The sequence below is a fragment of the Colletotrichum paranaense genome (assembly GCF_030867605.1).
Source record: "Colletotrichum paranaense strain IMI 384185 chromosome Unknown Scaffold_3.1, whole genome shotgun sequence".
NCBI lineage: Eukaryota > Fungi > Ascomycota > Sordariomycetes > Glomerellales > Glomerellaceae > Colletotrichum > Colletotrichum paranaense.
Genome location: NW_026848961.1, coordinates 4,188,330 through 4,215,129, shown reverse-complemented (window position 1 = coordinate 4,215,129; position 26,800 = coordinate 4,188,330). Strand labels below are relative to the sequence as shown.

The 26,800-nt window shown below is 53.2% G+C and overlaps 12 protein-coding genes across 12 annotated transcripts; 8 read left to right on the top strand and 4 right to left on the bottom strand.

The window, feature by feature from the left end:
• Positions 1-338: 338 nt before the first annotated feature.
• On the top strand, positions 339-1,801 carry CPAR01_04983 (mandelate racemase/muconate lactonizing enzyme domain-containing protein; the record flags this gene model as incomplete). Its single annotated transcript, XM_060489263.1, has 4 exons — positions 339-442; positions 516-664; positions 734-1,701; positions 1,760-1,801. 4 exons carry the CDS (start codon positions 339-341, stop codon positions 1,799-1,801), a joined length of 1,263 nt encoding a protein of 420 aa, XP_060353469.1.
• A 1,286-nt stretch (positions 1,802-3,087) lies between these two features.
• Positions 3,088-3,900, top strand: CPAR01_04982 (short-chain dehydrogenase; the record flags this gene model as incomplete). Its single annotated transcript, XM_060489262.1, has 1 exon — positions 3,088-3,900. The coding sequence occupies one exon, from the start codon at positions 3,088-3,090 to the stop codon at positions 3,898-3,900; it is 813 nt and encodes a 270-aa protein (XP_060353468.1).
• Positions 3,901-5,092: 1,192 nt separating this feature from the next.
• On the top strand, positions 5,093-5,445 carry CPAR01_04981 (uncharacterized protein; the record flags this gene model as incomplete). The annotated part of the gene is made up of 2 exons (XM_060489261.1): positions 5,093-5,347; positions 5,413-5,445. The coding sequence occupies 2 exons, from the start codon at positions 5,093-5,095 to the stop codon at positions 5,443-5,445; spliced, it is 288 nt and encodes a 95-aa protein (XP_060353467.1).
• A 1,506-nt stretch (positions 5,446-6,951) lies between these two features.
• Positions 6,952-7,152, bottom strand: CPAR01_04980 (uncharacterized protein; the record flags this gene model as incomplete). The annotated part of the gene is made up of 1 exon (XM_060489260.1): positions 6,952-7,152. One exon carries the CDS (start codon positions 7,150-7,152, stop codon positions 6,952-6,954), a length of 201 nt encoding a protein of 66 aa, XP_060353466.1.
• A 371-nt stretch (positions 7,153-7,523) lies between these two features.
• CPAR01_04979 (HAD-superfamily subfamily IIA hydrolase) lies at positions 7,524-8,923 on the top strand (the record flags this gene model as incomplete). The annotated part of the gene is made up of 2 exons (XM_060489259.1): positions 7,524-7,852; positions 7,912-8,923. The coding sequence occupies 2 exons, from the start codon at positions 7,524-7,526 to the stop codon at positions 8,921-8,923; spliced, it is 1,341 nt and encodes a 446-aa protein (XP_060353465.1).
• Positions 8,924-10,031: 1,108 nt separating this feature from the next.
• Positions 10,032-11,126, bottom strand: CPAR01_04978 (uncharacterized protein; the record flags this gene model as incomplete). The annotated part of the gene is made up of 2 exons (XM_060489258.1): positions 10,032-10,766; positions 11,007-11,126. The coding sequence occupies 2 exons, from the start codon at positions 11,124-11,126 to the stop codon at positions 10,032-10,034; spliced, it is 855 nt and encodes a 284-aa protein (XP_060353464.1).
• A 30-nt stretch (positions 11,127-11,156) lies between these two features.
• CPAR01_04977 (uncharacterized protein) lies at positions 11,157-11,647 on the top strand (the record flags this gene model as incomplete). The annotated part of the gene is made up of 2 exons (XM_060489257.1): positions 11,157-11,371; positions 11,470-11,647. 2 exons carry the CDS (start codon positions 11,157-11,159, stop codon positions 11,645-11,647), a joined length of 393 nt encoding a protein of 130 aa, XP_060353463.1.
• A 650-nt stretch (positions 11,648-12,297) lies between these two features.
• CPAR01_04976 lies at positions 12,298-12,827 on the bottom strand (the record flags this gene model as incomplete). The annotated part of the gene is made up of 4 exons (XM_060489256.1): positions 12,298-12,385; positions 12,449-12,479; positions 12,654-12,696; positions 12,792-12,827. 4 exons carry the CDS (start codon positions 12,825-12,827, stop codon positions 12,298-12,300), a joined length of 198 nt encoding a protein of 65 aa, XP_060353462.1.
• Positions 12,828-13,274: 447 nt separating this feature from the next.
• Positions 13,275-14,409, top strand: CPAR01_04975 (uncharacterized protein; the record flags this gene model as incomplete). Its single annotated transcript, XM_060489255.1, has 2 exons — positions 13,275-13,308; positions 13,421-14,409. The coding sequence occupies 2 exons, from the start codon at positions 13,275-13,277 to the stop codon at positions 14,407-14,409; spliced, it is 1,023 nt and encodes a 340-aa protein (XP_060353461.1).
• Positions 14,410-14,820: 411 nt separating this feature from the next.
• CPAR01_04974 (uncharacterized protein) lies at positions 14,821-15,966 on the bottom strand (the record flags this gene model as incomplete). The annotated part of the gene is made up of 4 exons (XM_060489254.1): positions 14,821-15,210; positions 15,269-15,543; positions 15,599-15,770; positions 15,877-15,966. 4 exons carry the CDS (start codon positions 15,964-15,966, stop codon positions 14,821-14,823), a joined length of 927 nt encoding a protein of 308 aa, XP_060353460.1.
• A 387-nt stretch (positions 15,967-16,353) lies between these two features.
• On the top strand, positions 16,354-16,941 carry CPAR01_04973 (uncharacterized protein; the record flags this gene model as incomplete). Its single annotated transcript, XM_060489253.1, has 1 exon — positions 16,354-16,941. One exon carries the CDS (start codon positions 16,354-16,356, stop codon positions 16,939-16,941), a length of 588 nt encoding a protein of 195 aa, XP_060353459.1.
• A 6,384-nt stretch (positions 16,942-23,325) lies between these two features.
• CPAR01_04972 (RNA recognition domain-containing protein) lies at positions 23,326-26,610 on the top strand (the record flags this gene model as incomplete). Its single annotated transcript, XM_060489252.1, has 1 exon — positions 23,326-26,610. One exon carries the CDS (start codon positions 23,326-23,328, stop codon positions 26,608-26,610), a length of 3,285 nt encoding a protein of 1,094 aa, XP_060353458.1.
• Positions 26,611-26,800: the final 190 nt, after the last annotated feature.

Sequence of the window (26,800 nt, the reverse complement as noted above, 5' to 3'; positions counted from 1 at the left end):
CACCGTCCACCACAATGGCACAAAGCAGTCTGGCTCCGAGCCGACTCGTTTTGAATCTGCTGTGTCTAGACCCCACTAACGTGGACTTTCGTCCGATTCGGTCGCCATGGCTCCTCTACTCCTGTCTTGTTCACTGCGCTCACATGTCTTGGAATCCCGGCGACAAGTGGTCTTCCGTCCCTCTTAAAAGACGCCCATAAACCCAATCCCCCTCCGTTCCCCCTCACTTGCTCTCTCCATCATCATACCGTGTCTCACCTGCGCATTCTCAAAAGCCCCCTCTTTCCTCCCCTTCCTTGCTCACTACACTGGCAGACGCGGATTCTGGAGGCAACAAAATGGCGTCCGTGAGATCTTTCCCCTCCATCAAGGAGATTCGGACGTTCGTCATTGGCGGCGTTGGTTCCGGCGGTGATTACCACAATGTCAAGGGTGGCCACTGGTACGTTTGTAGCGCTGCTCTGAATGAGCCTCGTCACACATAGAACGACATGAGTTAACAATGCAATAAACAGGCTGATTGACAGCCCCATTTCCACTCCCTGTTCGCGATGGGAGCAGTACCGTAACTCAAGAACTAGCTGGGGCATCAACGTCCTGGGCTCATTCCTCATCGAGATCGAAGCGACAGACGGCACTGTCGGCATTGCTACTGGCTTTGGAGGTGCGTAGTCTTGTACATAATACGAGAGCACATGGCTGAGGAAGACTTTGCTGACCAAATCCCGCGCAGGTCCTCCGGCGTGTTGGCTCGTCCACCAGCACTTTGAGCGTTTCCTCATCGGCGCTGATCCCCGAAACACAAACCTGCTGTTTGAGCAGATGTACAGAGGCTCCATGTTCTATGGCCGAAAGGGTCTTCCTCTTGCCGTCATCTCCGTCATCGATCTCGCCATCTGGGATTTGCTTGGCAAGGTGAGAAATGAGCCTGTATACAGGCTCATTGGTGGCGCCACCAAGGAGCGCCTGGATTTCTACTGCACTGGCCCCGAACCGTCGGCAGCCAAGACGATGGGCTTCTGGGGCGGCAAGGTCCCTCTTCCGTACTGCCCAGAGGATGGCCACGCCGGCCTGAAGAAGAACGTCGAGTTCCTTCGCAAGCACCGCGAAAGCGTTGGGCCCGATTTCCCCATTATGGTGGACTGCTACATGAGTCTCAATGTGTCTTACACAATCGAAATTGTCAAGGCCTGTGAGGACCTCAACATCAACTGGTGGGAGGAGTGTCTGTCGCCCGATGACACGGACGGCTTTGAGCAAATCAAGCGCGCGCACCCCACCATCAAGTTCACCACTGGCGAGCACGAGTACTCTCGATTCGGATTCCGCAAGCTCATTGAGGGACGCAACCTGGATATTATCCAGCCCGATGTCATGTGGCTCGGTGGCCTCACGGAACTGCTCAAGGTCTCTGCCATGGCCTCAGCATACGACATCCCTGTTGTGCCTCACGCCAGTGGCCCTTACAGCTACCACTTTGTCATTTCGCAGCCGAACACGCCCTTCCAGGAGTACCTCGCCAACTCGCCCGACGGCAAGAGCGTTCTGCCCGTCTTCGGCGACCTGTTCCTCGACGAGCCCATCCCGACAAAGGGCTTCCTGACGACGGCTGATCTTGACAAGCCCGGCTTCGGTCTGACGCTCAACCCCGCCGTCAGGTCAAAACTGATCTCGGGCAAGGCCCTGTTGAATGCCAGCCCCGTAAGTGGACAGAAAGTCGCAAATCATTGTGTTATCAGATGTGCTAACAACTGCGTAGGAGAGGCCCCTCAAGTCGGTGGAGGAGACGGAGGCGAACTAAACAGCAACTTTATGCATGATGTTGCGGCCAGATTTAAAGGCCCGTGACATCGTCGAAGTAAAATAGCATGCCACTTGCACGGCTATTGGGAATACTTAGACCGGGGCGGTTGGGTTCAACTATGTAGCGGTGTTGGACATGACTTATTGGCGCAATGTACATGGCGAATCAGCTGGTATGCTTAGCTACCACGTAAAATAGATTTATGACAACGTTTACAGCAGCTACATGGAATGTTGGTGACCATCACGAACTGGATTTGTTGTCTCTGTAACCAAGGCTAAGGATGCAATAGTATGATCATTAATTGCCTTACGGCCGCAGAGAAACCCTCGGGATTACTCATAAAATGTATCGGAACCAAAGGCTTCGACTTGATCTGTGGCGATGAAGTTGAGATTCGCGGAGCCGTGCGCGACATACACGGAGAGTGGGGGTTCTATGTTTAGCTTGGCCTACGATTCCCATCCTCGATGTGTATCATTAAGAGAAAGGAACCAGTTGGGAGGCAGTGAGGGCGGAGTGACGAAATCACAAACACCACAGAGGAAACACCGTCCCTGGGAAGAGCATAAAGCATCTCAGGTGGGATGGATACGCAATATGGTCAACATGGTGGTTGGTGGGGTGAGGCTCGCTATAATTGTGACCGAGAGTGCGGGGTGGAAAGTGGGATGCCCGCAAGTCATGGGGAATTCCGAATAAAAAGGGTACCCACGCGTGCCACGGTCTCACGCAGGTCACGGAAGGGGTCTGTCATCGGCAGCTGCCCCGGGGTCACAAATGAATACGTACAAGCAGCCTTCCTTACCTAAGATCCCCCAACTCTCTCCCCCCGAGTAGGTATCGTGGGACTCGGAAGGCACCTCCTGGAGCGGGCGGCAGTCGTGGCTCGGTCATCGGGTCTCACTTGAGCCGCCCTCGCTGCATAATAACCCCCCCTTCCGTCCTCACAGCTCTGTCCCGCCTCCTCCGCACCAACCAGAATTCTTTCAGGCATGTATCGTCAACTACAAATATAGACTTGCCGACCACCCGTCCTCACGCACGAGCACGAGCGAAGCCTACCACGGATTTACAGACGAACACGATCACTCGCCAATCGTCTGCCATCTATCGCCAATCGTTCACCGCTTGGTCCTTTCTTTGGCTGATCCAATTACCAGGATCTGTATCGACGCCGTGCCGTCCAAGGCAACCCCGCACACGACCTCATTTCGACATCCTATATATCGACGACAGCCTTCCTTTTCAAGAAAGCTTGCTATATTTTCACATTGTGCACCATGGCCCCGACGAACTTGCTTGCTGGCAAGACTGCCATCATCACGGGCGGCACCACTGGCATTGGAAAGGCTATTGCGTTGGAATACATAAAGCAGGGTGCCAACGTTGTCGTAAACCATTTGGGTCTTGAAAAGGACCAGCCCCACCTTGATGCTCTCGTTGCCGACGCCGCTGCTGCAAAGCAAGAGAACCCCAACGCGGGTCGTCTGGCCGATATAATTGGTGATGTTCGCGAGCCCGAGACGGCAGCAAAGTTGGTAGCGCGTGCCGTCGAGCATTCCGGCAACGCCCGTCTAGACATCTGCGTCTCCAATGCTGGCATCTGCACATTTGCCGAGTTTCTCGAGCTGACTCCGGACCTGTTCACCAAGACAGTCCGTACCAACCTCGACGGCGCCTTCTATGTCGTACAGGCAGCCGCTCGCCAGATGAGCCAGCAATCGCCCGCCGGTGGTAGCATCATTGGCATCTCGTCCATCTCCGCCCTCGTCGGTGGCGGCCAGCAGACCCATTACACCCCAACCAAGGCTGGTGTACTCAGCCTCATGCAGAGCACTGCCGTTGCCCTGGGAAAGTACAATATTCGCTGCAATGCTCTGCTCCCCGGTACGATCAAGACACAGCTCAACGAGGAGGACCTGGCCGACGATGCCAAGCGGGCCTACACGGAGGGCCGCATTCCACTGGGCCGCACCGGCGTGCCGTCCGACCTCGCCGGGCCCGCCGTCTTCCTAGCCTGCGAATACCTGAGTGGTTATGTGACTGGCGCGCAGTTGCTGGTCGACGGCGGCCTCTTTGTTAATCTTCAATAAAGCGCTCTCAGCCTATCAAGCTCGAGTTTGCTTTGTTTGGTTTAAAGTGCTTTGGTATCGGGGTATCCCGCCTATTGGCCGAGTAGCAGATAGAATGCTGGCCCATGGAGGACTCAAAAGTACGACGGGATGAGGGATTTATGAGGGCACGGATGGGAAAAGAAAAAGACACAATTGCAAAGACCGCCTACCTTTCCAACCGGCGCATTCAAGCACCGCAGGATGAAACAAAAGTCCAAGGATTGAGGAATGTATGATTGATTATTAGCAAGTGAGCGTTATTCCTTGAATCCACTTGCGTGCTCATGTTGGCCAGTCACGCTAATCCATTGATTTCCTTTCCCCTTCCATCAAACGCTCTTACCCTCATATTACTGGACAAGGATCAGGCCTCCGTATGCAAGCCAATGCCCCCCTTCTGCCCATCCCTCATACTTGTCGTTTGTCTGCTCTTTGTTTGAGCGAAATGTGGTTCCGGTTTCCAATTTCACCGTCTTCGGTGGTTTTCCAACTGTCCAAGCGAGGGCAACGGACGAATAAGACGGCCTTGATAGGTGCACTCGACTGGCTGAACGAGTGACGGACTCCATCCCTACATACATACAGTATGGATACGGACAGGGGCAGGGGTGTCTGCATGGAGTCTGGTCAACGGTGACGGCATCACAATGCAACTGACGAGTAGCGTGTATGGCGGCAGCGGGACGCGACAGTAATAGCGCCGGGCTGAAGCCTGGTTTACGCTTGGTTGGCCGTGGGTGGGCGTTCTCCTCCGGCTCGGCAATGCTGGATAATGGCGTAGTTGTGCAGCAAGGAGGAAAAGAAGAAAAAACACGGTGACGGGAGGCCGGCCGCAAAGGAAGCAAAGGCCCGCGACGGGAAATGGGCGTTTACCGGTACAACCGCGAATCTCGGGAGTGTTCGGTGAAGCGTGTAATACGGCAGGACGGGTATCGAGCTGTTGAGCAACTGCGCTTGTGCTACATTATTATCTCGAAACCTCTTCATGCTACGAATACACCAAGATTCACGTCTGTTCACTAGATACACTGCCCGTGTCCATGCTATACCCAATTCTCCGCTCGAGAAACGTCGAGATCGACCGTCGGTCACAGAATAATGAAACCCCCGGACTTGTTTAGAGGAACAGGCCACAAAATACACATGTTGTGAGCGGGTACAGCATAAGTGGATGGTCTGGAGATGCGTGGTTTCTTTGGGTATCAATGTTCTGGACTTGGTGATATTTTGTGGCCCTGTTCACGCAACTACCCTGAATATTGTCGTACTCAGTCTGGACTTTGCGTACATAGTGTGTTCCTACTTTAAGATGAAGAAGGGAAAGATGGACGTCATTCGCCGAGTCATGAACCAACCTAGAATAGTATCTAAGCGCTCTTTCGGGGCGATGACACAAGTGATGAGCGGCGAAGTGGCCTCTTTGGAGCTGAAAAAAAAGTCAGCAACAGAAGAATCTCTCTCCCCCCTTCTTCTTCGCCTCTCCGCAATTACTTTGCCTCTGTTTTCTTTCAATGTCCCAATTAGTTAATGATGGTGAGACAAGCGCAATCATGCAGGGCCGGTGTCGAACGGCCAAGGGACCGAGGGGTTTCCGGACCCGATGCCGCTGGATGCCCGGTTCTTTGCCATAGGGGGGCACTAGAAAGGCTCTCTACTATTACCTAAGCCGCCGGAAGAGACGACTGCCACTTCGGGCCGTCTAGCGGAGCCTCTCGCCCATGACGGCGACCAATGAGATGTAGCCATCCGAGCCACGGGCGTTCTCATCGCAATCCTTGCTGTCGCGACCCCGGGCCCCACTGACGGTGACGTCACTACGGGGTCTCCGTAACCCGCTTTTATGGAACCCGCTGGGCCACCACACGGGCAAAATTCCTTGATACATCTCTCACCTCATGGTGCAAGTGCATTCTCGCATTTGTGGACCACCACCGGCGCTATCACGACTTCCTGCGGGCACCATCCCTGTGTCAGCCTGCCGTATCGTAAGGAGTCGTCGATAAGGAGTAGGCACACGCCCAATGGGAGTCATGGAGGGGTCTTCAAGGAGGCGGGCGAAGGAGGGGCAGAGATTGCGCCGGTGCTGCTTTATCTGATGCTGAAGACAAGAAGCCGACGAGACCGACTGACTTAGGCATGGTCTGCTTCACGGACTACCTTACGGAGTACCTTTTCGTGCCATTATACAGATAAAGGTACTCGACATACGAAACGCCGCATGGTATTTACCTTTTCCCCCTTTTGACGTCCTTGGTCCTGGTCCGAATTACCTACCAAGATTCCTTGTGACAAGGCCAAGTAGCCCTGGAGTTCCTCTGGCTTATCCTTCCATGTTTGGGCTTAAGAGATAGATACCGGTACATGCCCGAACGAAAAAGTGAGAGAAATTGAACACACCAAATAGCCTTTGTGCATGCTGTAATAAGCCTTTGCATTTTGCCTCAGGGTCCAACGGCTGGCCGTGACGGCGGCTCGCATGTGCTTCGTCGTCGCGCCAAGGCCGCCTCGGGTAAGGGTCGATCGCTGCCGCATCGGTACCCAGATCATCATCATTGCTCGGGGCATTTCGAGGCCCCTAGCCATATGCCTTGCGCGACACACGGCGGAATCTTTTGCAGCCGCAACGAGGAACCCGAAAAGCCAAGTCTCCACCATGACGGTTGGCAAGATGGATCCCTCTTCTGCCTATGGAGCCTCCTAAACATGCTTTTTGCCCTTCTCTTGTTGGTGGCTCGCTGGGTTACTCGCCCGTTTTGTGACTTGCACTACGTCTGTACTTTGTACTTTGGATCTATCTGTGTTGGTAAAACCCGTAGGAGCCAGGAACAAATGTTACTTAGACTGACTAGAAGTCTGCCCTGGCGGTGAGATGGAGGAACCTTTGGTGCCACACGAGTTTTCTCCCTCTTGGCAAGTAGCCGCATCCCGGTCCGTTTCCCTTTGGCGGTACTCTTCTGTACGTAAGTACGTCTACTGCAGCAATGCTGCTCGCAACAAAGGGCAGTGTCTTTATCCTCTTCTGTGTCGTAATCATAAAATTTCACCACCAGGTAAGGTCCTTGTGTGTACAGAGTGGAGCAAGGCTCCTCTCCTGGTCTTGGATCCAAAAAAACTTCTCATGCTACTTCGCCTCCACGGTATCCACGACCATGCACGACTCAAGAAACTCATCCCAAGGGTGTCACTGAGCAAGGACCCGCGTTTGCCTGGTTTTAGCGGAGACTTCCACATGTTGGAAGAGGGTAGCGCAGGGGCGCCTCGAAAGCGCGCATTTCTGAAAGCGAGGGGCAGGGAGAGAGTAAGAGAGAGTAAGAGAGAGTGAGATCAGAGACGTCAGCATCAAGTCAAGATGCTCTCATACCGGGAGTATATAATCTGGCAGCCCCCCCGTGATTTCCTTTTGAATTATCTACACCTGTTTGTCTTATCACTTCATCCCAATCTCAACTTATCATCTTCGTCGAAAGCTCCGTCTTTGACAGATATAGCTTCAATTTTCACTCCCCAAGTCAGCCCCTCTAGCCTGGACATTTACAGGCTTACAGCTCTTACCCACATTCAATTAACCAGTTTGAGGAGGTTCACTCTCTACACCACCCACCATGGCTCCCAATCACCGAGCTTCGTCCACCGGCAGCTTCATCGAGAGCATTCAAGCTGCCCGGAAGCAACTGGACAATATGGCACTGAGCACTCCTGATTCCTCGCTCGACGGTTCAGAAGCATCATCCCCTGGCGACTCTCCTGTCGGAAGCCCTGCTAGCGCTCTTTCACCCGTCACCCCTTCGATAAGAGTCGATGCTCCCGTGGCCGATAGCTTCGCTTTCGCCTTTGACATTGATGGTGTCCTTATCCGTGGTGGCCGTGCCATTCCCGAGGCCGTTGAGGCTATGAAGGTACTCAACGGCGAGAATGAATATGGCATTCAGATGTAAGTTGCTTCCAACTCATTGCTTGACCTACATCCGAAACTGACATGGAACTCTTTAGTCCTTATATCTTCCTCACGAACGGAGGCGGCAAGACCGAAGAAGAAAGATGTGGCGACTTGTCAAAACAAATGGAGATCGAAATCTCTCCCGCACAGTTCATTTGTGGCCACACTCCCATGAGGGAAATGGCCGACCGATTCAAGACTGTCTTGGTTGTCGGTGGAGAAGGCGAGAAGTGCCGTCAAGTTGCTGAAGGCTACGGCTTCAAGGACGTCATCACGCCCGGCGATATCATCAAGCACAACTCGGCCACAACACCATTCCGCAAGCTTACGCCCGACGAGCTCAAGAACTCTCGCGAGCGTGACTTCACTGACGTTACCATCGAGGCCGTCTTCGTCTTCGCGGATTCTCGCGATTGGGCCGGTGACATTCAGATCATGCTCGATATCGCAATGTCCAAGGGCGGCAAGATCGGTACTCTGAGCGAGACCTTTGATGAGGGCCCACCAATTTACTTCTCCCACAACGACGTCGTCTGGTCCGCGGCCCACGACAACGTGCGTTTGGGCATGGGTGCCCTCCGCCGCATGCTCGAGGTCGCCTTCAAGGACGTTACCAAGAAGAAGGGCAAGCTCCACACACACGCCTTCGGCAAGCCCCAGGTCAGCACGTTCGAGTTTGCGACGAGGCTCTTGCAACAATGGAGACGCCAGCAGCACGGCCTCGACGCCCCTCCCGACACTGTCTACTTTGTCGGCGATACTCCCGAGTCCGATATTCGCGGCACAAACCTGTACGACGAGCACGCGGACAACGAGTGGCACAGCATCCTGGTCAAGACCGGTGTCTACCAAGATGGTACGGAGCCGGCTTACAAGCCCAAGGCTACCGTTAACACCGTCCTGGACGCCGTGCGCTACGGTATCCAGCGCGAGATCCGCAAGCGGGTCGTCACCTCGTTGCGCAAGGACATCCTCGGCGAAGAAGACTGCCTTCGCGCCATGCAGGAGAAGGGTAGCGCGTGTTACACTCCCCTTGAGGAGCGTTCGCAACCAATTCTGGGTTAAAGAAACGGCGACTTTTCAGCATTTACAACTTTGCGCGATAAAAAGGGATGTTCGGGATATCAGCGGTTTTTTATTTTTTGCCAAAGCTCTCTTCAGAGCTCCCTCATTTTCTGAATCTGATTATTCACTTGGACGGAGTAAAAGTGTGATACCAAAGGCGTCAGCAATGAACATCACGACTACAGATAGATGCTAGAGTCATAAATAGCTTGTCAGCAGATTCGCATCGGTCAAATCTACAGGCGCATTAGCCGCCAAATATTTTTGGATTACTCTTATTATTTCCGATTAACCGTCTTGTGATTTACTGAGAGAATTATAGCGGTGAATGATAGCTCACACGTCGGCTAGCGATAGTTCATCATAGTCCACCATTTCTAGCATTTGCGAGTAATTCTTCCGCCACAACCGCCTCGACATGAACATGCACATCGAACCGGGCAACGGAAATACTACTGCAAGGGAAGCAAGCTTCATGAAAGCATGCTGTTGGCAACCCCCCTCCCCACGAGCCAACCCCGAGCCTGCAGAACACCGTCATTCACGGACCTGGCGCCGCGCCGCCTCCCGCACAAGTCTGCTAAGGACCCGGCCAGGGTCGAATATAAGCTGCATCCCTCTGTTTATTTCCTGATCCCGCCGTTGGCGCTACTGTTCATTGGAGAATTGGTACCCGTGAGAAGCCGAGTGGCCGAACACGTCTTTGCTTGGCAAAGCATCTCAGATGTTGCCCAGACGAAGATTGTCTCCAAAGAGTAACTCGTCGCCAGTTTCCCCCCTCGCATCTCGCCTGCTTCTGTGGAGAAGGCAACCCACCGCGCGCGTGGGTTTCCTCACGGGCAGAAATGGATTCGCGGGTTGTTGATCACTGATGGAGGAGGGGAGGGGAAGAAGTGGAGGCATTGGCGCACGAGTATGGAACTCGGGAGGAGAAAAGAATGGCAGAAGTACATGTACGAAAAGGTGGTCGCAGAGAGGAGTGGGAGTCTGCTTGTTTGCTATGTGCACACTCCTCCCCATCCCCGCCTCCACATGGTGCTGGCTCGTCTCCGTCTTCTCGCTCCTCCAGGAGTTCCTACAGGAAGTCCCTCTGCAACCTCCGCATCTCTTATCGGTCGGTACCAGTGACACGCTTCGACTGCCTCGGATCCCTGGCATCGGACGTCGTAGTGCTAGAGTGAGATTCTGTGAATGTGAAACTGCCCCACTGCGAAGAGGCAGCCCACGACGCAGCTTCGACGGCTTCCTGGCGTTGCTGGCGGTCCTTCACAGCCTCCGTCGCGCTGCAGCCGAGGGAGAATCCCGGGACGTACTCGCGGTCGACGCGCAGCCATCCTTTCCAGGCGGCAGTCACGTCGCCGGCCCCGAGTGCGCCGATGACTATGGTTCCCCACCATTCCCGGGCGCCGCTGTGGTGTCCGCCGTAGAGCATCCAATTCTCCGCAGCGGCGACGAGCTCCCGGATTTGCTCCGCGCCGATGCTAATACCGCCCCCGCCTCCGCTTCCGCCGCTGCGGCTATCAACAGTGGTGCTCCGGCGAGCTGGGCGATGCACGTAGGCGTGGCGCAGGTCATCTGGGTCACCAAGGATGCGAGTTGCGTCGAAACGGTGCTCCGTATCGAGGATCAGTACCGTCTTGTTATGTGGATGTGACAAAAGGGCCGAGACGAGTGCGTAGACGAGCGGGAGTTGGCGGCCGGTCACAGCCAATGGAGCAGACTTTGTTGCACGAAAATTCCGTTGGACAAGATCGTCAAGTCCAGGAACGGGGTATGACTTTGGATGCTTCGATTTGTTTGTTGGCGCATCGGGATCAATCGCTATGCGGAGAGCATACAGTATCTGCGGTGCTTCATGTCAGTGCTAGTGCGTATGTGCGACTTCATTGTGGTCATTTGGATGATGCGGGGCTGGGCGTGAGTACAAGTGATGGGGTCAAAGATGGCTGGTGGTGGTGGTGAGGAACGGTCATGGGGATTTCGGCGTTCGCTACACGGACGAAAAGTTGAACGGAAACATCACTCATCCAGCTTTCATCGACCGGAACCAATTGAAGAAGCATCCCCCCAACCCAAAACCCACAGCTTGCGCAAACAGAACGGACTCGTGATTCTTGCGTACCTCGTCCAGGTTCGTCTCTTCGATCTCGCCCAGCAGCCTTGCGCCGGCTAAAGCGGCCACCGAGGGCATTTCCATCTCCATATCCGTCGCCGTCGCCGTCGCCGCTAGCAAATGTCGCCGCCGTGTGCCGCGTTCCCACCGTCAAAATTGGATGTGCACGTCCAGGCAGATGTCAAGGGGAAGAAGCGCAAGCTGCCAGGAGGCGCCGATGTCGACCTGACCAAGTGTGCGTTGAAGGAGATGACGCAGTACAGGTGCTTTGTCGAGAACTCGCAGTCCCGGAATAGCCCGGTCCGCTGCTGGCCAATTCACCGGCTCTTCCGACAGTGAGTTTTGATTTCTTCTAATACCTTCTGCTTGCCAGTGTCGCACAAATATCTGTCGTCGGGAATATTGTAAGCTGATTGTGTATGTGATTCATTAGATGTCAAGACAAAAAGGGCACGTTCATGGTTGAGACCACAGCTTGGGAGGGTTCAAAGTCAGACCCCACCACCACCACCCGTCACAACTCCCAAGCTATAGGCAACGGCAAATCGCAAGACGGCCATTCTAGTGAGCCATCATACCATCAATGGTCTCAGGCATGGGAGGATGAATGAGCCAGGGCATCATTGTTTCCGGGGTATCTATGGCGTCTAGACGCACACTACACGTCATCCAGGTATCTTTATCTGGCCATCTCATTCGAAGCACACAGTACGCGCACCTGGCCGACCGTATGATGATACGGCCCGGCTAGATTGAGTCGTGGATAATCGATCCGAGTGCATCGAAACCAAGGCTGTAATTATATCCGTAGATCATGCAGCAACGCTCCAACGTCGATCATGTGTATCACCAACACAGGTCTCGAGCGATGAAGCCTGTATTTTCTGGATACATGAGATAATCAGACGAGCAAAGCCAAGTCCTCTTGATCGTACCGCAGTCTGTCGCACTTGGTTCACACGAGGTTTCGGCAAAGCAAGACCTTCAACGTGGAGGCAGCATGAATCAAGTGACATGGACTGGTGGACAATGGTCCGTCGACTAGGGCGACAAACATCGACGCATGCATCCAATCAATTCACATAAAGAGGCTCTTGGTTCAATTGCTGAAGTGTATGGTACAATCGGGGTTGGATGATCAACTGATGAAGCCCGTATCTTGTCTATGACTGCAAATGCCCTCTCGTGCTTCCTCCGCCCAATCTAACAGACCATCTCAATTCGCTCCGTTCCCGCTTCGTCTCGGCTGTTTGATTGTCGCTTATGCCTTGCGGGCCTCGGCCTTCTGCTGCTCGAGCTTGGCGTAGTAGCTGTCGCGGGCATTCGTGCGCGGCATGTGGAAGCCGTACCTATGATTCAATCTTAGTTTTCGGGGGTGGGACTTCTGTAGAACTCAGTCGACGATCGCGTACCAGTAGACGTTGGCCATGGCGAAACCAAGACCTGTAAAGGCAACGTTAATTGAGTCATTCTCGGATTGTGTCGGAAAGCAAGGGTTGAACACTGGAGTAGCGAATCGCTGCATGCTGAAGCCAAGAGGCTCAATTGACGCATGTCGGCCTCAATCCAGCAGCAGCAAATCTGCAAATTCCAGCCCTGCCCACGAAAAAGGCTTACCAAGGGCGATACCAAGGTCGAGAACGAGGTTGCGTCGCAGCATCTGTCAATTGTCGTTAGCCCACAGTCCGTTGCCCTTCGTCTTCTTCCTCCGAGATTCCGGCGGAAATTCTATAGTCGGAAGGGGGAAAAACGCACGCCCGTGATGGGCTTAACAGCAGTAGCGCCGGCCATTGTGATGTGTAGTGCGGAGAGGGTTGTGGTAGTCGATTGAGCCGAGAGTTCGTAATCGGAGGGTTGTTTGACGATGCTGAGATATTTGGCTGGTAGCTCGAATGGTCTGATCAATTCGCGCGACGGGAAACATCACGTGATATTCAATTCCTCTTCAACCAAGGTAATGGCTTTGTGACGGCTGCTGGGCCTTAGCTAAGCATTTCGGTGATTGAAACTGCTTCGCCCTGGTTGGCCATGGCGTCTACCATTGCATCTCAGTCAGGAAAAAAAAAAACTTAGGTAAGCAGACTGGCCGGAGGAATACCGGCTAAACAGGCCCAGGGACGTGGCCCAGGTGCGACCATCAACGCGCATGGGATCTTCCGAGCATTTTTTCCCCGTAACGGGTGGGATTGAAGCTGGTTGACGATCAATCAGCTTGAATCAACAACACCAGTAGCAGCCATGAGTCTTCCCACGAGGCGGTTGGCCTCAGCCGGTATGTCCAATTGATGTTATTTCGGCTTCGTTCTCGCCCCCAACACTGTGTTATATCGCTGTCACCTGTTGAATTGGGCTCCCTAAGTAGCTAACTTTCTCTGAACTACCAGCTCCTTCGACACTTCAAGCCATCACCCGACCGATTCCTCGATCCTTTATCCTACCCATTCGACCAGCCACTCAGGTCCGAAGCAAATGGACTCTCGGCAGTATCTTTGGCAGCCGTCGCGGCAGGCGAGCCCAAGCTTCCGATGACATGATGGGCGAGAACCTCGATGACCCAAAGGTCCGCGAACGCTTTGCCGAGTCACAGCAGCCCAAGATGTCTAGCTCAATCTTCGAGGAGGAAGTCGACGATGTCGTCGCGGACAGTAAAAAGGGTGGCTCCAAGGCTCAAGCTGCCCAAGCGTCGGTGAAGACACCAGAGACGATGGCGTGGCGCCTCGACCCCGATCCGCGAAGTCGTCTCCGCTGGGAGAGAAAGAAGGTCATCCAGATGGTGCGCAAGAACGGCCACGTCACCCGTGAGGAGCGTATCGCACAGACTGAGAAGAAGCTATCGCACAAGAGCCCCTTTTTGGAGACCAGCGTCAAGAAGCTCGTGCATCTGGCGCGCCAAATCCAGGGCAAGTCCCTCGAAGAGGCCGTTTTGCAGATGTCGTACTCCAAGAAGAAGATGGCGGCCGAAGTCAAGTACCAGCTGGAGGAGGCCAGAGATTTGGCTGTTGTCACCCGCCGCATGGGCATCGGTCGCGTTGCCACCAACGTGCAGTCCATCAAAATCCAGACCAAGGAAGGCAAGACCATGACCATCACAGACCCGACAAGACTCTATGTTGCTGAAGCCTGGGTTGGTCGAGGACCTTGGAGGGCCAAGGAGCTCGATTACAAGGGCAGAGGCAGATTCGGCATCATGCAGTCGCCCTCAACCAGTATGTTTGATGCTTTCCCATTCTACCACTCAATCTTGTCCGTCATGAGGTTAACAGTAGTTTGCAGGCATCTCAATCGTCTTGAAGGAGGAAAAAACGAGGATACGAGAGCACACGGAGAAGTTGGCCAAGCAGGCGAGGAGAAAGCCCTGGGTGCATTTGCCTGACCGGCCAGTGACGGCTCAGAGACCCTACTACTCATGGTAAAAAAACAAAGGTCACGACTGGAAGACACATAACCGGAAGTGCTTGAGATATCATCTTGTAACACACTCAAAACCTGTAAGAATATGTACAATGAAAAGCTGTCATAGAGTCCTTTACGCCATCTTCGCTGCGTATCCCCCTTACCTTACCGGTGCCTTTGGGTGTATGTATGCAATAGAAATAGGATATCCCGTGGTATAATGCTGACCTTTTTTCGACAACCGCCTTTGAACCCCACTCCACCGCAACCGCTCATTAACATTCATTTAGTCATAATTCATATAGTGGAAGACATCCGCTTGCACTGCTCATCTGCTTGAGATGGGCCAGTCGAAAAGACAGGCATGGCGAATGCCTCGGTGAATTGCCTCTCACTCGAAACGCCTGGGTGACTGGCGCGGCAACATGTCTTCGTACCTTCTCGACTTCATCTCCAGCTCCGAGTGATTCTTGTCTTTGATTCCAATGAAACCTCCAGTGTAGTCTCTTCCGGAGCCAGGCATTGGGCCCGAAATTTGCATAGACTTTGTACGATTCTTTGGTCGTCTGATGAGAAGCCACAGGGCCAAGGCGATGGCTAGGACACCTACACCTGCTCCCACTCCGATACCTATCTTAGCAGATGAAGAGAGGCCTGCCGCATCGCTCTCTAGATTGCCCGCTCCGGTCTCTGAGGCTGAGCCGGATTGCGATGGGCGAGCTCCGGTAGATGTCGACGTCGACCTCGAAGAGGTTGAGGACAATGACCTGGTAGATGTGGCCTGGAATGAGTTAGTCAGTGCTAGAGACATCATCAGAGACTGAAAACATTAAGCTTACGAGGGTGGTCGGAACTGCAGTCGACGGCTGGAAGGCCTGAGCAGTATCAGTGACAGGGTTACTAGAGGTTTCCGATGGAGTTGTTTTGACGACTTCAGAGGAAGTGGGAGTCTCGGCGGCGCTGGGTTTCGGCGGCTCGCTCAAGCTTGATGGTGACGGAGGCGGCTGAGAAGTCGACGGCAGCACCGCCGGGGGTGTTGTCTGCTGAACGGCGGGTGTAGACGCCGGCGGATTTGACGCAGGCGGTGTCGAAGCAGGAGGTGCTTGCGTAGCAGCTATCATGGAAAGTCAGTGACGTCTCAACTAGATCAGGGAAAGAAGTTGCCTCACTTGCACATAGACCCGCGACATATTCATTGACTTTGGGTGCTACATCTGCGGCGCATGATTGCGAGGCGCAATCGCGAACACCAAACACGAAGTCTTGTTGTTTACAGAGGCAGGCATTGTCTCCAGAGGCGCAACCAAATCCTTTGGCAATAACATTGTTGACACAGGTAATCTGCAGGGCAAGAGCGTGTTAGTCCTTGATACTCGCTCAGCTTTCTAGAAATGTGTCTTATTGCAGCCAATCATGTCTCTGAATGATTATTTCGGCAAAGACTTACACCACATGGTGGCAATGAATCCAGTTGCGCGCAGACATTGCCAAGAAGGGCCGTAATGACGAAAGCCCGAAACCAGAATCGACGTCTCATGATGAGAATGGTGAACGTAAGTGCGACAGGATACTTGATGTTATTAACGTCAACTGAAGTGTCTTGGAGACAAAACTTCGGCGCGTCACTTTCTGGAACCTCCTAACACCTGTTGTGCATAAGACCGGATCTTTTAGAGTGTCGCACAGAACATCATGATCTGTCTCGAGTTCAAGTGGTTGGTGAGGTACTCCGGCACGGCGCAGATATTCGTATGGAAATAGGACGTTCGTTACGTGGCGCGAAATAGGCTCAGAGAGAACGTGTGAGACTGCTCGGCAGACAGTCAAGGTGACTAAAGAGGCGACGAAGCTGACAAAAGAACGCGAACCCCCAAGACTGAGTGAGGTAGATGGCTGAAGTGATCCGGGCCAAGATTGGCGGCAGATGGTCGACGTCGCGAGAGAGGGGGGGGGGGGAGAGAGAGAGAAAGTCAGGTCAAGTCGAGTTGGATGGACTTGCAGCGGGAAGGGGCGGGAGAAGCGAAACAAGTTGACCAAAGCTGGAATGGAAGATAAACGGTCAAGGCGAAGTGGGAGGAATGGAAGAGAAAAGCCAGCGTGGGACGAACCGGGGAGAAAAGCTGAAGAAGATTCCGAATGGGCAGAAGAGAAGAAACAAGGTACCGAGCGAGGAGAAAAGAAGGGAAGAAGCTCGCAGGTGAGGTTCCGGGGGAATGAGAAGGGAGCGGGGAGTGAGGGTAATATTTCAGATTTAGAGAGGGAGGAGGGATATTGCCGTATTGAAGAAGGAACACGGTCCTACTCCCACACCCACATATCCCTCGCACTTGCACTTACACTGGCAGTCCAGGGAGGGACTACCTTGCCTCCACAGAGAGAGCAGTGCAACTTACCTTACCAAGGTGGCTTACCCACATGCAGAAAGGACGGGAGGACGTGGGCCAAAAGTCATGGCAGGGGCCAACCGATCCGATGGGATCATGGGATGGAAGGCACTGTTGGCCCCGTATGAGATGCACGGGGCTGCCCTGGTTCATGAGCAAAGAATCCAGATACATCATCGGACGAGGAAATCAAAACAGAGAGCCATGTCACTCATGACGAGGGGCATTCCTTCCTCTTTTTGTCAAGAACAGGGGAAAGGGGGTGGGGCGAGAAATAGAAGGGGACCAAAAAGGCACGAGCACAGGCAGGAGGCTGTGAAGACAGCCCGGGGTTTCCCTCTGGTGCAAGTGCGACGTTGGCAGTTGACAGCCCGTGGACCTTGTCGTGTCCACGTTAAATTAGTACAGTCGCGTCAAATAGAGGTATAGACGGAGACGCGTTCAACTATTTGTCTTCTCCGTCGGTTTTAATGGCATCCGACGTGTTGCGTACCTTTGATGTATAAAGTCTGGAGTCAGCAGACCCATACCCAAGGTCGACAAGGTAAGTTGCGGCAGATGAATAATGATGGTGACAGGCGTGTCGGGCCAATTGCTGGCTGATACTGGATAGTCCTCTCTAAACTCTGCAGAGGAAAGCTAAGGTAGGTAGGTACCTTACTTTTTACTTGTACTTCCTCAAGCAAGCAGGTAGACAAAAGTGACGGACACGCACCTTAACTGGCAAGTATCTTGATGCGAGGGGTGGACGGGTTTGAGAAGGGAGCAGGCCCGGGCGCTTTCCAGGTTGGTTGAGGTAAACTCAGGTAATCCCTTACCTGAGGTAGGCATCCTTGGCACCTTACCTTATTCACCTCAGGGCAACGTAGACTGGAACGAGGAAAAGGAAGGAGAGGTCCCGACGGTCTAGTATGGCTGCATCATGCTCTTGCATGTCCTTGTCTTTCTCGTCTTTTGGCTTTTTAACACGATCAACCTACGGATACCTAGAGCATCACCGCAAAAGCTGCGTCATCCGATGATTTAACAAAAGACGCACATGGGATCCAGATTCCCATCCGAGGTCAGGCAAAAATGAAGTGGGAGACTCTTGGCCTTTTCGTCACCCTTGACTTGTTATGCGTACGTAGTACGGTGTACCTACGAGGCTAAGTTCCCGTCGAGGCAAGTCACATCGGCGGCTCGCCATGGATTCTGGTGGAGGATCCCCAACTGGGCCTGGGCCCGATCTGAGGGAGACTACCACGTACTCTGAGTCTGTGCCGCGAGCTGCCATGCCAGGATGAGCCCGCTTTGACAGGGGTTGCGGAAATGGAAATGGGGGTCCAGGGATGACGTTCAATGGAGGGGGAGGCCCGGTAAATGGCAAAGACGACTCAGCCGTACATCCACTCTTCTTGGTGAGCTATTCGCACAATCTGGACGTGAAGCTTCCATGTCCAATTCCCTCGTCACAATACTTTCGACGGACTACAGAGTAAGAATGATGGGAACAATACGGCAGGTCGAGTTTGCGGCGCATAACGTTGGCTCATGTTTGCACATCAAAGTAGCGCTGATATAGGTGTGCCGCCGTGGGGTTGCACCTGCGTCGTCCTATTAAATCTTACAGATCGTCCGAAGCTATTCTTGAAGAATAAGCCACGCACGAATTCGGCCCCGTCTCTAACAGGACCTTGTCGGATTGTTGGCGAACGCTGGCCCCATCCGTCCCCAACGACCTGCTATTTGCCTGGTCGTCCGATCCCTAGTCGTAGTCGCAGCCAGGGGTTGGTTGGCTGGATAGGAATTGCTTGTAGTTGCGACACGGGGCACAGTCAAAGCCCCCTCGCGCGACGTGCCCCAGCTAAAGACTACCTAAACGAAGGTTGGCGGCAGATTGGTTGAAAGGGGGCGAATCCAGCCTGTGAACTGCGCTTTTTGTCCTCTTGGCCGATGAGGGGTCTACAACGGTCAAGCACGTGCCTAGGTACCTACACTCATCGACCGCTTCCACCTGTCGTTGGTTCCGAGACTGATCTGCGCTAGGCAGGTCGTGTATCTTGCCGCCGCAAGCCACCGCAAGCTACCGCACATCAATCGCTTCACCATAGACTTAGGGAGGCACGGAAGATAGGAAAAGGAGACGGCCGCGACGGGCTCGGAGCGCATCGTTCAAAATCCATCCCGACACCCAAGTCCACGGTAAGTAAGGTAGAATGCTACAAGACTTCCTTTTCCGATCTATTCGCTTAGCCTGTGCGCACTGCGCACCATGATACGAGGATTCCGTCGTCATCCAACAAGGGAACAAGACTGCAGCATGACAAACCGGGTGCCCGAAAAGGAAAGCAGGAACCTGGGAGTTCCATGTTCCATCGGGCTGCATGAACTGCGGATGCCGGTGCGGCACTCCCGTCGCCGGCATGGGGACTTGGACGGCCTTACTTAAGGCACCTTGGTCTCCATTCCTCTCTTCCATTGCCCTGGAAGTACCTTATGTAAGCTGTCATCCGACAGTGCTGACAGGACCAATGGGTTTCTAACTACTAACCTCAAGCAAGTTGCTATACCCAGACCCCAAACCTGTGCCGCTTACCTACTTGACTGGTCGTAAGGAACGCGCTGAATGCCAATCCCATGCAAGGTAACCTGGGCTCAAAGACAAACGTTCTATGAATAAATGTTAACGACGTTGTGAGGTACCAACATGAGATAAGTTGAAAAGTTTGTGAGCTCGAGCTGAGGGTGTTTTCGTATTCAACCAACAGCATTCTTCCGATCCTGTTCGTTCCCACCAAACGCATGCTATCCTCAGCGTCCGTATGCCTTCCCTCGCACCGCAGTCCCGGAGACTTGCGTGTCTACCGCCGGTTACTTGGCCTCCACCGCTGGCCCTTGCACAGAATATTCGAATGGGCAGACAGAACGAAGTACCGCTGTCATGACCCCTCGCTCCCCTGTTTCAGCGCTCTCCTGAGTCGGAACGGGAAGCCTCTATCCACACACTCAGCGGCCTGGAGCCCTGGACAGTGCTTGCCAAATCTCTCGGCTTTTCCGTTGCTGCACTTGACCCTCACTTTCTTGCTGCTAACTCCAAGATACGGAGCACAGCCGGAACAATACGCCTGCCCAAGGCGTAGGCCATTCTCTGTCGCGGCCGTATCATGGTTACAACCGGTACCTATGGAGGCATCTCCAGAAGTTCACTCATTCTTTTCAAACGTACACATTCGACTGCGAAAGCCCCATAACAGCTAGGCCATATTCAAATGTCGAACAGCTTGCCCTGTCGCCTGCCGCATTCTCCGCTTGCTTCTTTCTGCCCCTTCATCTTGACCTGAACATGGCTTTGCCGTCGATAAATGGACTCGCTTGTCGCGAATTCATGCGCCTCGCGGCATCACGGCTACTGGCAAACAAGGCTACATCTCGATGGCAATAATTCGGCTGTTCTGCTATATGTGGCTTGCGTTGCCTAGGATAGACATCCCCTGCGCATAAATCAGAAGGGGCGCGCTGTAACAAGCACCACAAAAGTGGAGCTTTTCTTCTTATTTTCTTCTTCTTTCTTTCTTGACGACCGCCTGCCCGAAATCTTCAGGGTTCTCCATTGCGGTCTCATGTTGATGACTGAGCCAACTTGTCGTTCCGGCTCTCGTTGCTTCGCGACTGCGTAACGGTGTGAAGATACTGATGGCTGGTTCTGCTATTCAAGTTCTCCATCACCAGATCTCTTGAGGCCCGGTCATATGGCAGAAAGACACAGTGATGCCCTTAGTTGGATATTCTGTTTCCTGGCACAGCTGCCAACTTGATGCAGATAAACATGGGCTTATCAGAATGTTCGTGGCGGCAGACTGAGTAGGATGTCATATTCGCTCTATGAGTAAATCAGACAGCTTCGCGAAATCTTCACAGTCGTGTAGCTGATCTCGTTGGGCTGAGACGGCGCCGGAGTGCCCGTCTTCGTCACTACTGACTCCGCTAAACCGGACCACGGCTCCAGCGTTGTAGACTGACAGGTCATTGGGTGACGGAATGCATCGACAGATCCCATGTCTCTACGTTTCATAACTACCTCTGCCTCTATCGATATCTCAACTTAATGCCCTAAATTACACTTATTCCCTCTTTATTCGATGGTATTCTCTACAACATCCTCAAAGTAACGGTACCTCAGCGAGACTGTGACAACAAGGAAAATCGGAACGGTATTGGAAAGAGGGTTAATCATATGCTGACTAGCTGTCATTTTACCACCCGCCCGAGTGACAGTCGTATTAAACCAGCATACAGCGAATACATCTACAGGCGTCGATTGCATATCACGTGGTTTCATAGTGGTGGGAAGTCAAAGTTTAGAAGCCGTTGACGGGTATTCTGTTGAGACTCAAGTGTCAGATCCGGACTCGGAGTTCATTCCGGTGCCGAGACTGATCGGAGCCGGCTGACCAGACATCAGAGTCTAGACTTCTGACTTAGGCGACTTACAGATAGACTCGCGTAAATTGCGGGCTAAGGCCCTTGAGGGCTAAGGCAAGTACCCGTAAGCAGCACTGGTATGACTTTTTGAGTAAGCTCATGACTCCATTGAGTCCATACCGCAAGGTAGGGAGACTAGCGCTGGAGATCACTACGAATGCTATGAATAGCTGGGCTCAAGTGCTTTGAAAATAGCGATGCTTAGTTCACGATCATGATGGCCGATTCGACCAGCAAAACGTGCATAGAAAGGGGGAGACATCGGCTGTACCTGGAAATGTACTCGGAGCCAGAAACAAGACGCATGGAAGGAAACACAAGAGTTGGAAAAACCCAGCAGGTCAAGAGCCTCTTGGGCGTCGCATCATTCTCGCGGCACATCGGCATGACCTCACCAATGCCAAGCCCACTGGCCTCGCCAACGGCTTGGTGTCTTACTCCTCAGCCATCTGAAAAACGGCTAAACAGCCGGGCAAGGCAAACGAGATAAAGTTCAGCCCCTTTGGAAAATTCTTACCAAAAGTTTACTTAACATCTTATTTGTACGGCGATAAGGACTGTTGCCCGGCTGGCCGTGTCCATTCATCAGAATATAACAGCCGGGCTTCGGCGTAGTATTGCTCCGGGAATAGGCGGGCTCTGGTTCTCCCTCCCCACAAGATGTGCCCGGCATTCCACTTCTCATCTCAATTCAGCTGATCAGGGACGCGCTGGTGACCTATTACGTGGGCGTGAGGTAAGCTAAGTATTGGTTCGAGCTACATGTATCGACAAGTCTGCGAGAATGTGCGGAAAATGAACACGAGGCAGGACTGGGCGGTTCGTGTAGTTTCGCTGTGGTTTTCCCTCGTTCTCAACCTCTCGATACCCCGGCCTCTATGAGCTTCCCGCAAGTTATGTTGACGCTCGCTTTCGCAAAGCATGCAAACCAGTAAGATAACTTTACCTTGCCTCAATTGGCCGTGATTGGGTCCGTGTCTTCGATCTATGGCGTTTCCTTACATAAGAGTCCTGGGCGTTCACGGTACCTTCACCTAGGAGAGTCCCAATGTCCAAGGTTCCGTGCAACCATGAATGAGACGTCGCAGCAGTCGATGTCTTCAAGTATGCTTAAGCATAAGCAAGTCGGCTGGGCAATTGGTACCAAGCCTAGGGCTTGACTCTTACTAGAATGCATCATCCCAGTTTGTGTAAGGTACACATCGGCAAGTTTAGCAGTACAGTAGAGTAACCAGGCAGTATCGACACTGAGCTTACTCGACTTTGGAATGCTGCAACCTTCGTATCATATGGAAATGTAGAAAATGAACCAGAGGACAACTCAGTAAATGAGGATAATGGGCATTTTCCACCGCAAAAGAAGATTTTATGACTGCCAGTTGCAGCTCCAAGTTCCACTAGCGCTCCTTCTCGTTCTTGTCATTTTTCGCGGTAGGTACCTGAGGTACCCGTGTACTTGCCGACAACGCGACAACGCCCAAGGTACCCCAACCAATTAACGTACCTGCTGTATTGTTTTGCTCACAGCCTGGTAGGTACCAAGCAAAGACGGAAAGAAAAAAAAAAGGGGAGAGAGCAAGGCGGCCGGGCTGAATAGACATTGCTTGCCTACGTGCCCGCCCTGTCTCGTACCGGCGCAAAGGTTTCCATTTTGCTGTTGACCACGTTTTAATTTTCAATCCGTTCTCGTCGTTGCTGCTGGCCAACACTGTATTTCTCCTTTTGCGAGGAACTAGAGCCGCAGTCTGTGTCGCTGCCGCTACCGCGACTTCAATTCTTCGATTGCGAATACTCATCGTTGCTAGCAGCTTCCGAAGCTCGTACACGCGCCGACCGTCCAAGCTTGACTTTTCTTCAACAAAACTCGTCGTCCACGTCCCCATTGACAAACCACACCCACCTCCCCTCGTCGCCGCCGTCGGCATCGCATCATCCTCAATTTTACACCCTCGGTGCATGAGTCTGGCGCAAGCGAACGACTGAACCACACTCTGTGACGACTGCTCCTCCCATGATTCGTCTGTTGACGACCTCACGATTTCTGCAAGATGGCGACCCTGCCGGTAGGGGAGGACAAATGGTTGGATTACGTCGCTGAGAACAGTCGACACGCCAACGATCTAGAGAAGCGCGTTCATGTCATCGAGCTGTTCAAACATGCCGTCGAGGCCGAACCCAACAGCGTCAAAGTCTGGCGCGCATACTGCGATTACTTTTGGTCCCTTTATGTCGACAGTCAGTCTTACGAAGCAGGATGGCCCGACGAGGAACGCCGCATGGGCTGCGAGCTCTTTTCTCTCAACGCTGCCCTCTCGCTATGGCAGCAAGGCTACGAGGCCATCCTATTCCGAATCAACGACAGTCACGAACTTTGGAACCGATGGATATCACTGGAAAGTGGGCTGCTCGCACGCTCGCGCACCGCCGAGGGAATCCGCCGCATCACGTTCCTCTACACCGATCGACTGCAGGTTCCACATGTAACCCGCGACAGTACCATGCAAGACTTTTCCGAGTTTTTATCGACCTATAACAAAGCCGCCTGGGAGGAGACTATGCAGGGAATTACTGCAAATCCAAAATCACAAGAGGCCAAGAAGTTGACCGAGGATCGTGACGACTACGAATTTAAGCTGCGCCAAGCGTCCCGTGAGGGCAAGGACGAAGCTTACCGCAATCTTCTCAGAGAATATCTTGAGTGGGAGTGCGCTCAGAGCAAGAGAAGCAATAAGCAGGCAGAGGCTACGGGTGACCTCTGCCGGGGACTTTACGCCAGAGCCTTGACCGGCACCTTTGCCTTCGACGATACCACATGGAATGAATATGTCCGCTTTCTATCTACCTCTGGGACATATGCACAATCGCCCCAGGGTATGGTTGATGTTTTGCGTCGGGCTGTTGACCACTGCCCGTGGTCAGGGGCCATTTGGTCGCGCTACATTTTAACCGCTGAAGACGCCAAGCTCCCCTTCAACGAGATCGAGCAGATCAAACACAAGGCGACGAGCAACCCTGAGCTTTATAAGAATGGCATGACGGCGCTCATCGACATGTACGCGGCCTGGTGCGGGTTCCTCAAGCGAAAGGCAATGGATCTGAATGCAACCGACGAGGATGTTGATGTCGCTGATATGGGCTTGCGCGCTGCACTTGAATCTCTTGAGGAGGCCAAACACCGTTACAGCGATAGCTACAGAGGCGATCCTAATTTCCGTCTGGAGCGCATCTATATTCAGTATTTAACCGAGAAGAAACGCAACGTCGACGAAGCGAGAAGCGAGTGGCACAAGCTGGCCGAAAAGCAGCTATATGCCGATAGCTATGACTTCTGGCTGAACTACTACCTTTGGGAAATGATGGTGTTTGCCGCCAACGGCAAAGACCGCAGCCCAACACCGTCCACCGCGGCGATTGGCTTAAGAGTGCCGTCGGTGGCTACAGCTGTCCTCGGAAGGGCCATCAAGCGTAAGAGCTTAGACTGGCCTGAGAGGGTCATTGACGTTTACGTCCAGCACTGCAATGACTACGAGCTCCCCAGTACGGTTCGCATTGCTATTGACACGGTCTACGAATCCCGCAAGGAGGTCGCCAAGCGGCGAGAGAGAGAGGCAGCTCAAGCCGCTGAGTACTATGCTGCTCAGCAAGAACAGCAAAATGCCTATGCAGTTCAAGCGGTGGATGATGACGCGTCTTCCAGCTCTAAGAGGAAGCGGGAAGCGGAGACTGATACAGCCGATGATACTACCAACAAACGACCCAGAAGTGAGGCCACAGAGGCCGAGACAGCCTTGAAGAATCAGAGCCTCAAAAGGGATCGAGAGAACACATCAGTTCTCGTTAGCAACCTTCCTGCGGAAACAACCAAGACCAAAATACGCCAATACTTCAAAGAGTACGGCCACATTGTCGACGTTACGGACCCTGCCATTGACCCTTCAGACAACACCCAGACGGTCATGGTAGAATTCAGGACCCCGGAGGAGGCTCAATCGGCTCTGCTCCGAGACGGGAAATACTTCGGACCGGCCCAAATCAACGTCAAACCCGGAACTGATCTGACCCTCTTCGTCACCAACTACCCGCCCACAGCAGACAAGGCCTACATCGCAAGCCTCTTCAAGGATTGCGGCGAGATACTGAGTATCAGGATGCCCAGCTTGAAGGGTAACGTTCGCCGACGCTTCAGCTACGTGACATTTCGCGATCGTTCGGCTTCTGCTAAAGCAACTGCAAAGCATGGTACTCTTCTCGATGGAAAGTTCAAATTATCGGCCATGTACTCTGATCCGTCCCGTGCGAAGAAGCGTGATGGCGCCATCGAGGAAGGCAGAGAACTTCACGTCACCAATCTCGACCCTGCGGCCAGCGAGGATGACGTCCATAAGGTTTTCGAGAAATACGGAACTGTGAAGCGCGTCAGCATCCCGAAAAACATGGCAGGTAAAGGCCATGGAGCAGCCTATGTTGAAATGGGAACCAAGGAGGAGGCCGAGAAGGCTGCTTCTGGGCTGAACAACGTCAACTTCCGCGGCAACGTCATCGCCGTACAAGTGTCAACACCCAGCATCTACAAGAGGTCAGCGGCTGTTTCGAAAGAGGGCGCATCTCCGGCGCCAAGTCGAGACGATGACGGAGACGCGACGATGGGAGACAGCAACGGTGATGCGACTGGCCTTCAAGGTGGGCCAAGTCGCGCCGAGATCGCCTCACGGACCATCGCACTTTTAGATATCCCAGACACTGTCAACGACGCGCGGGTGAAGGAAATTGTTGAGAAGGTGGGGGGCTTCAAGAGCTTCGTTCTCCAGCCTAGTCATGGTGGCGCCAAGATCGAGTTCGAGGACGAACCAAGTGCCGGTCGCGCCATGCTCCAGCTCGACGGCTATGTTTTAGATGGTCGCAAGTTGCGAACCGGATCTGTTGAGGAGCTGAAACGGGCAAAAGGAGAATTCCGGACAGAAAAGATTGTGTACGGTACTGGCGGCAAGAAGCAGACTGACAAGACTGCGGCACCAAAGAAGGCTGGGACCGGCCCTACCTTTATCCCTCCTTCCACGGCTGTCAAGCGGCCAGTCTTGGGCGGTGCCAAGAGGGGAGGATTGGGTTTTATGCCCAAGGCTTTGAGCGTGAGAGAGGGTGGCCCTGCCGCAAATCCACAACCAGAATCCAAAGTCAATGGCGCTGGTGTGGAAACAGAGACTCGGAAACCGATGAAGAGCAATGCCGACTTCAAGGCTCTGCTTATGTCTACAACTACTACAACTAATGCGCCCAAGGACGGAGAAAGTGTGGGGGAAAATGGCAGTGGTCCGGTCGTGGAAGACCGTCAATAATTACGGCGTTTATGGGAAAATGGTATTATGACTCTTGCATTTGAGTTGGAGTCCTGGCAAACACAGAAACACACACTTATACATATCTTATCATGCCTCAACATCAAAGGGGTTAATATCAAGTGCCTAATGCTCTGTCATCTAATTATTCGACTGACTTGTCCCCCAGCTAGCCTAGGTTCCGTACTTG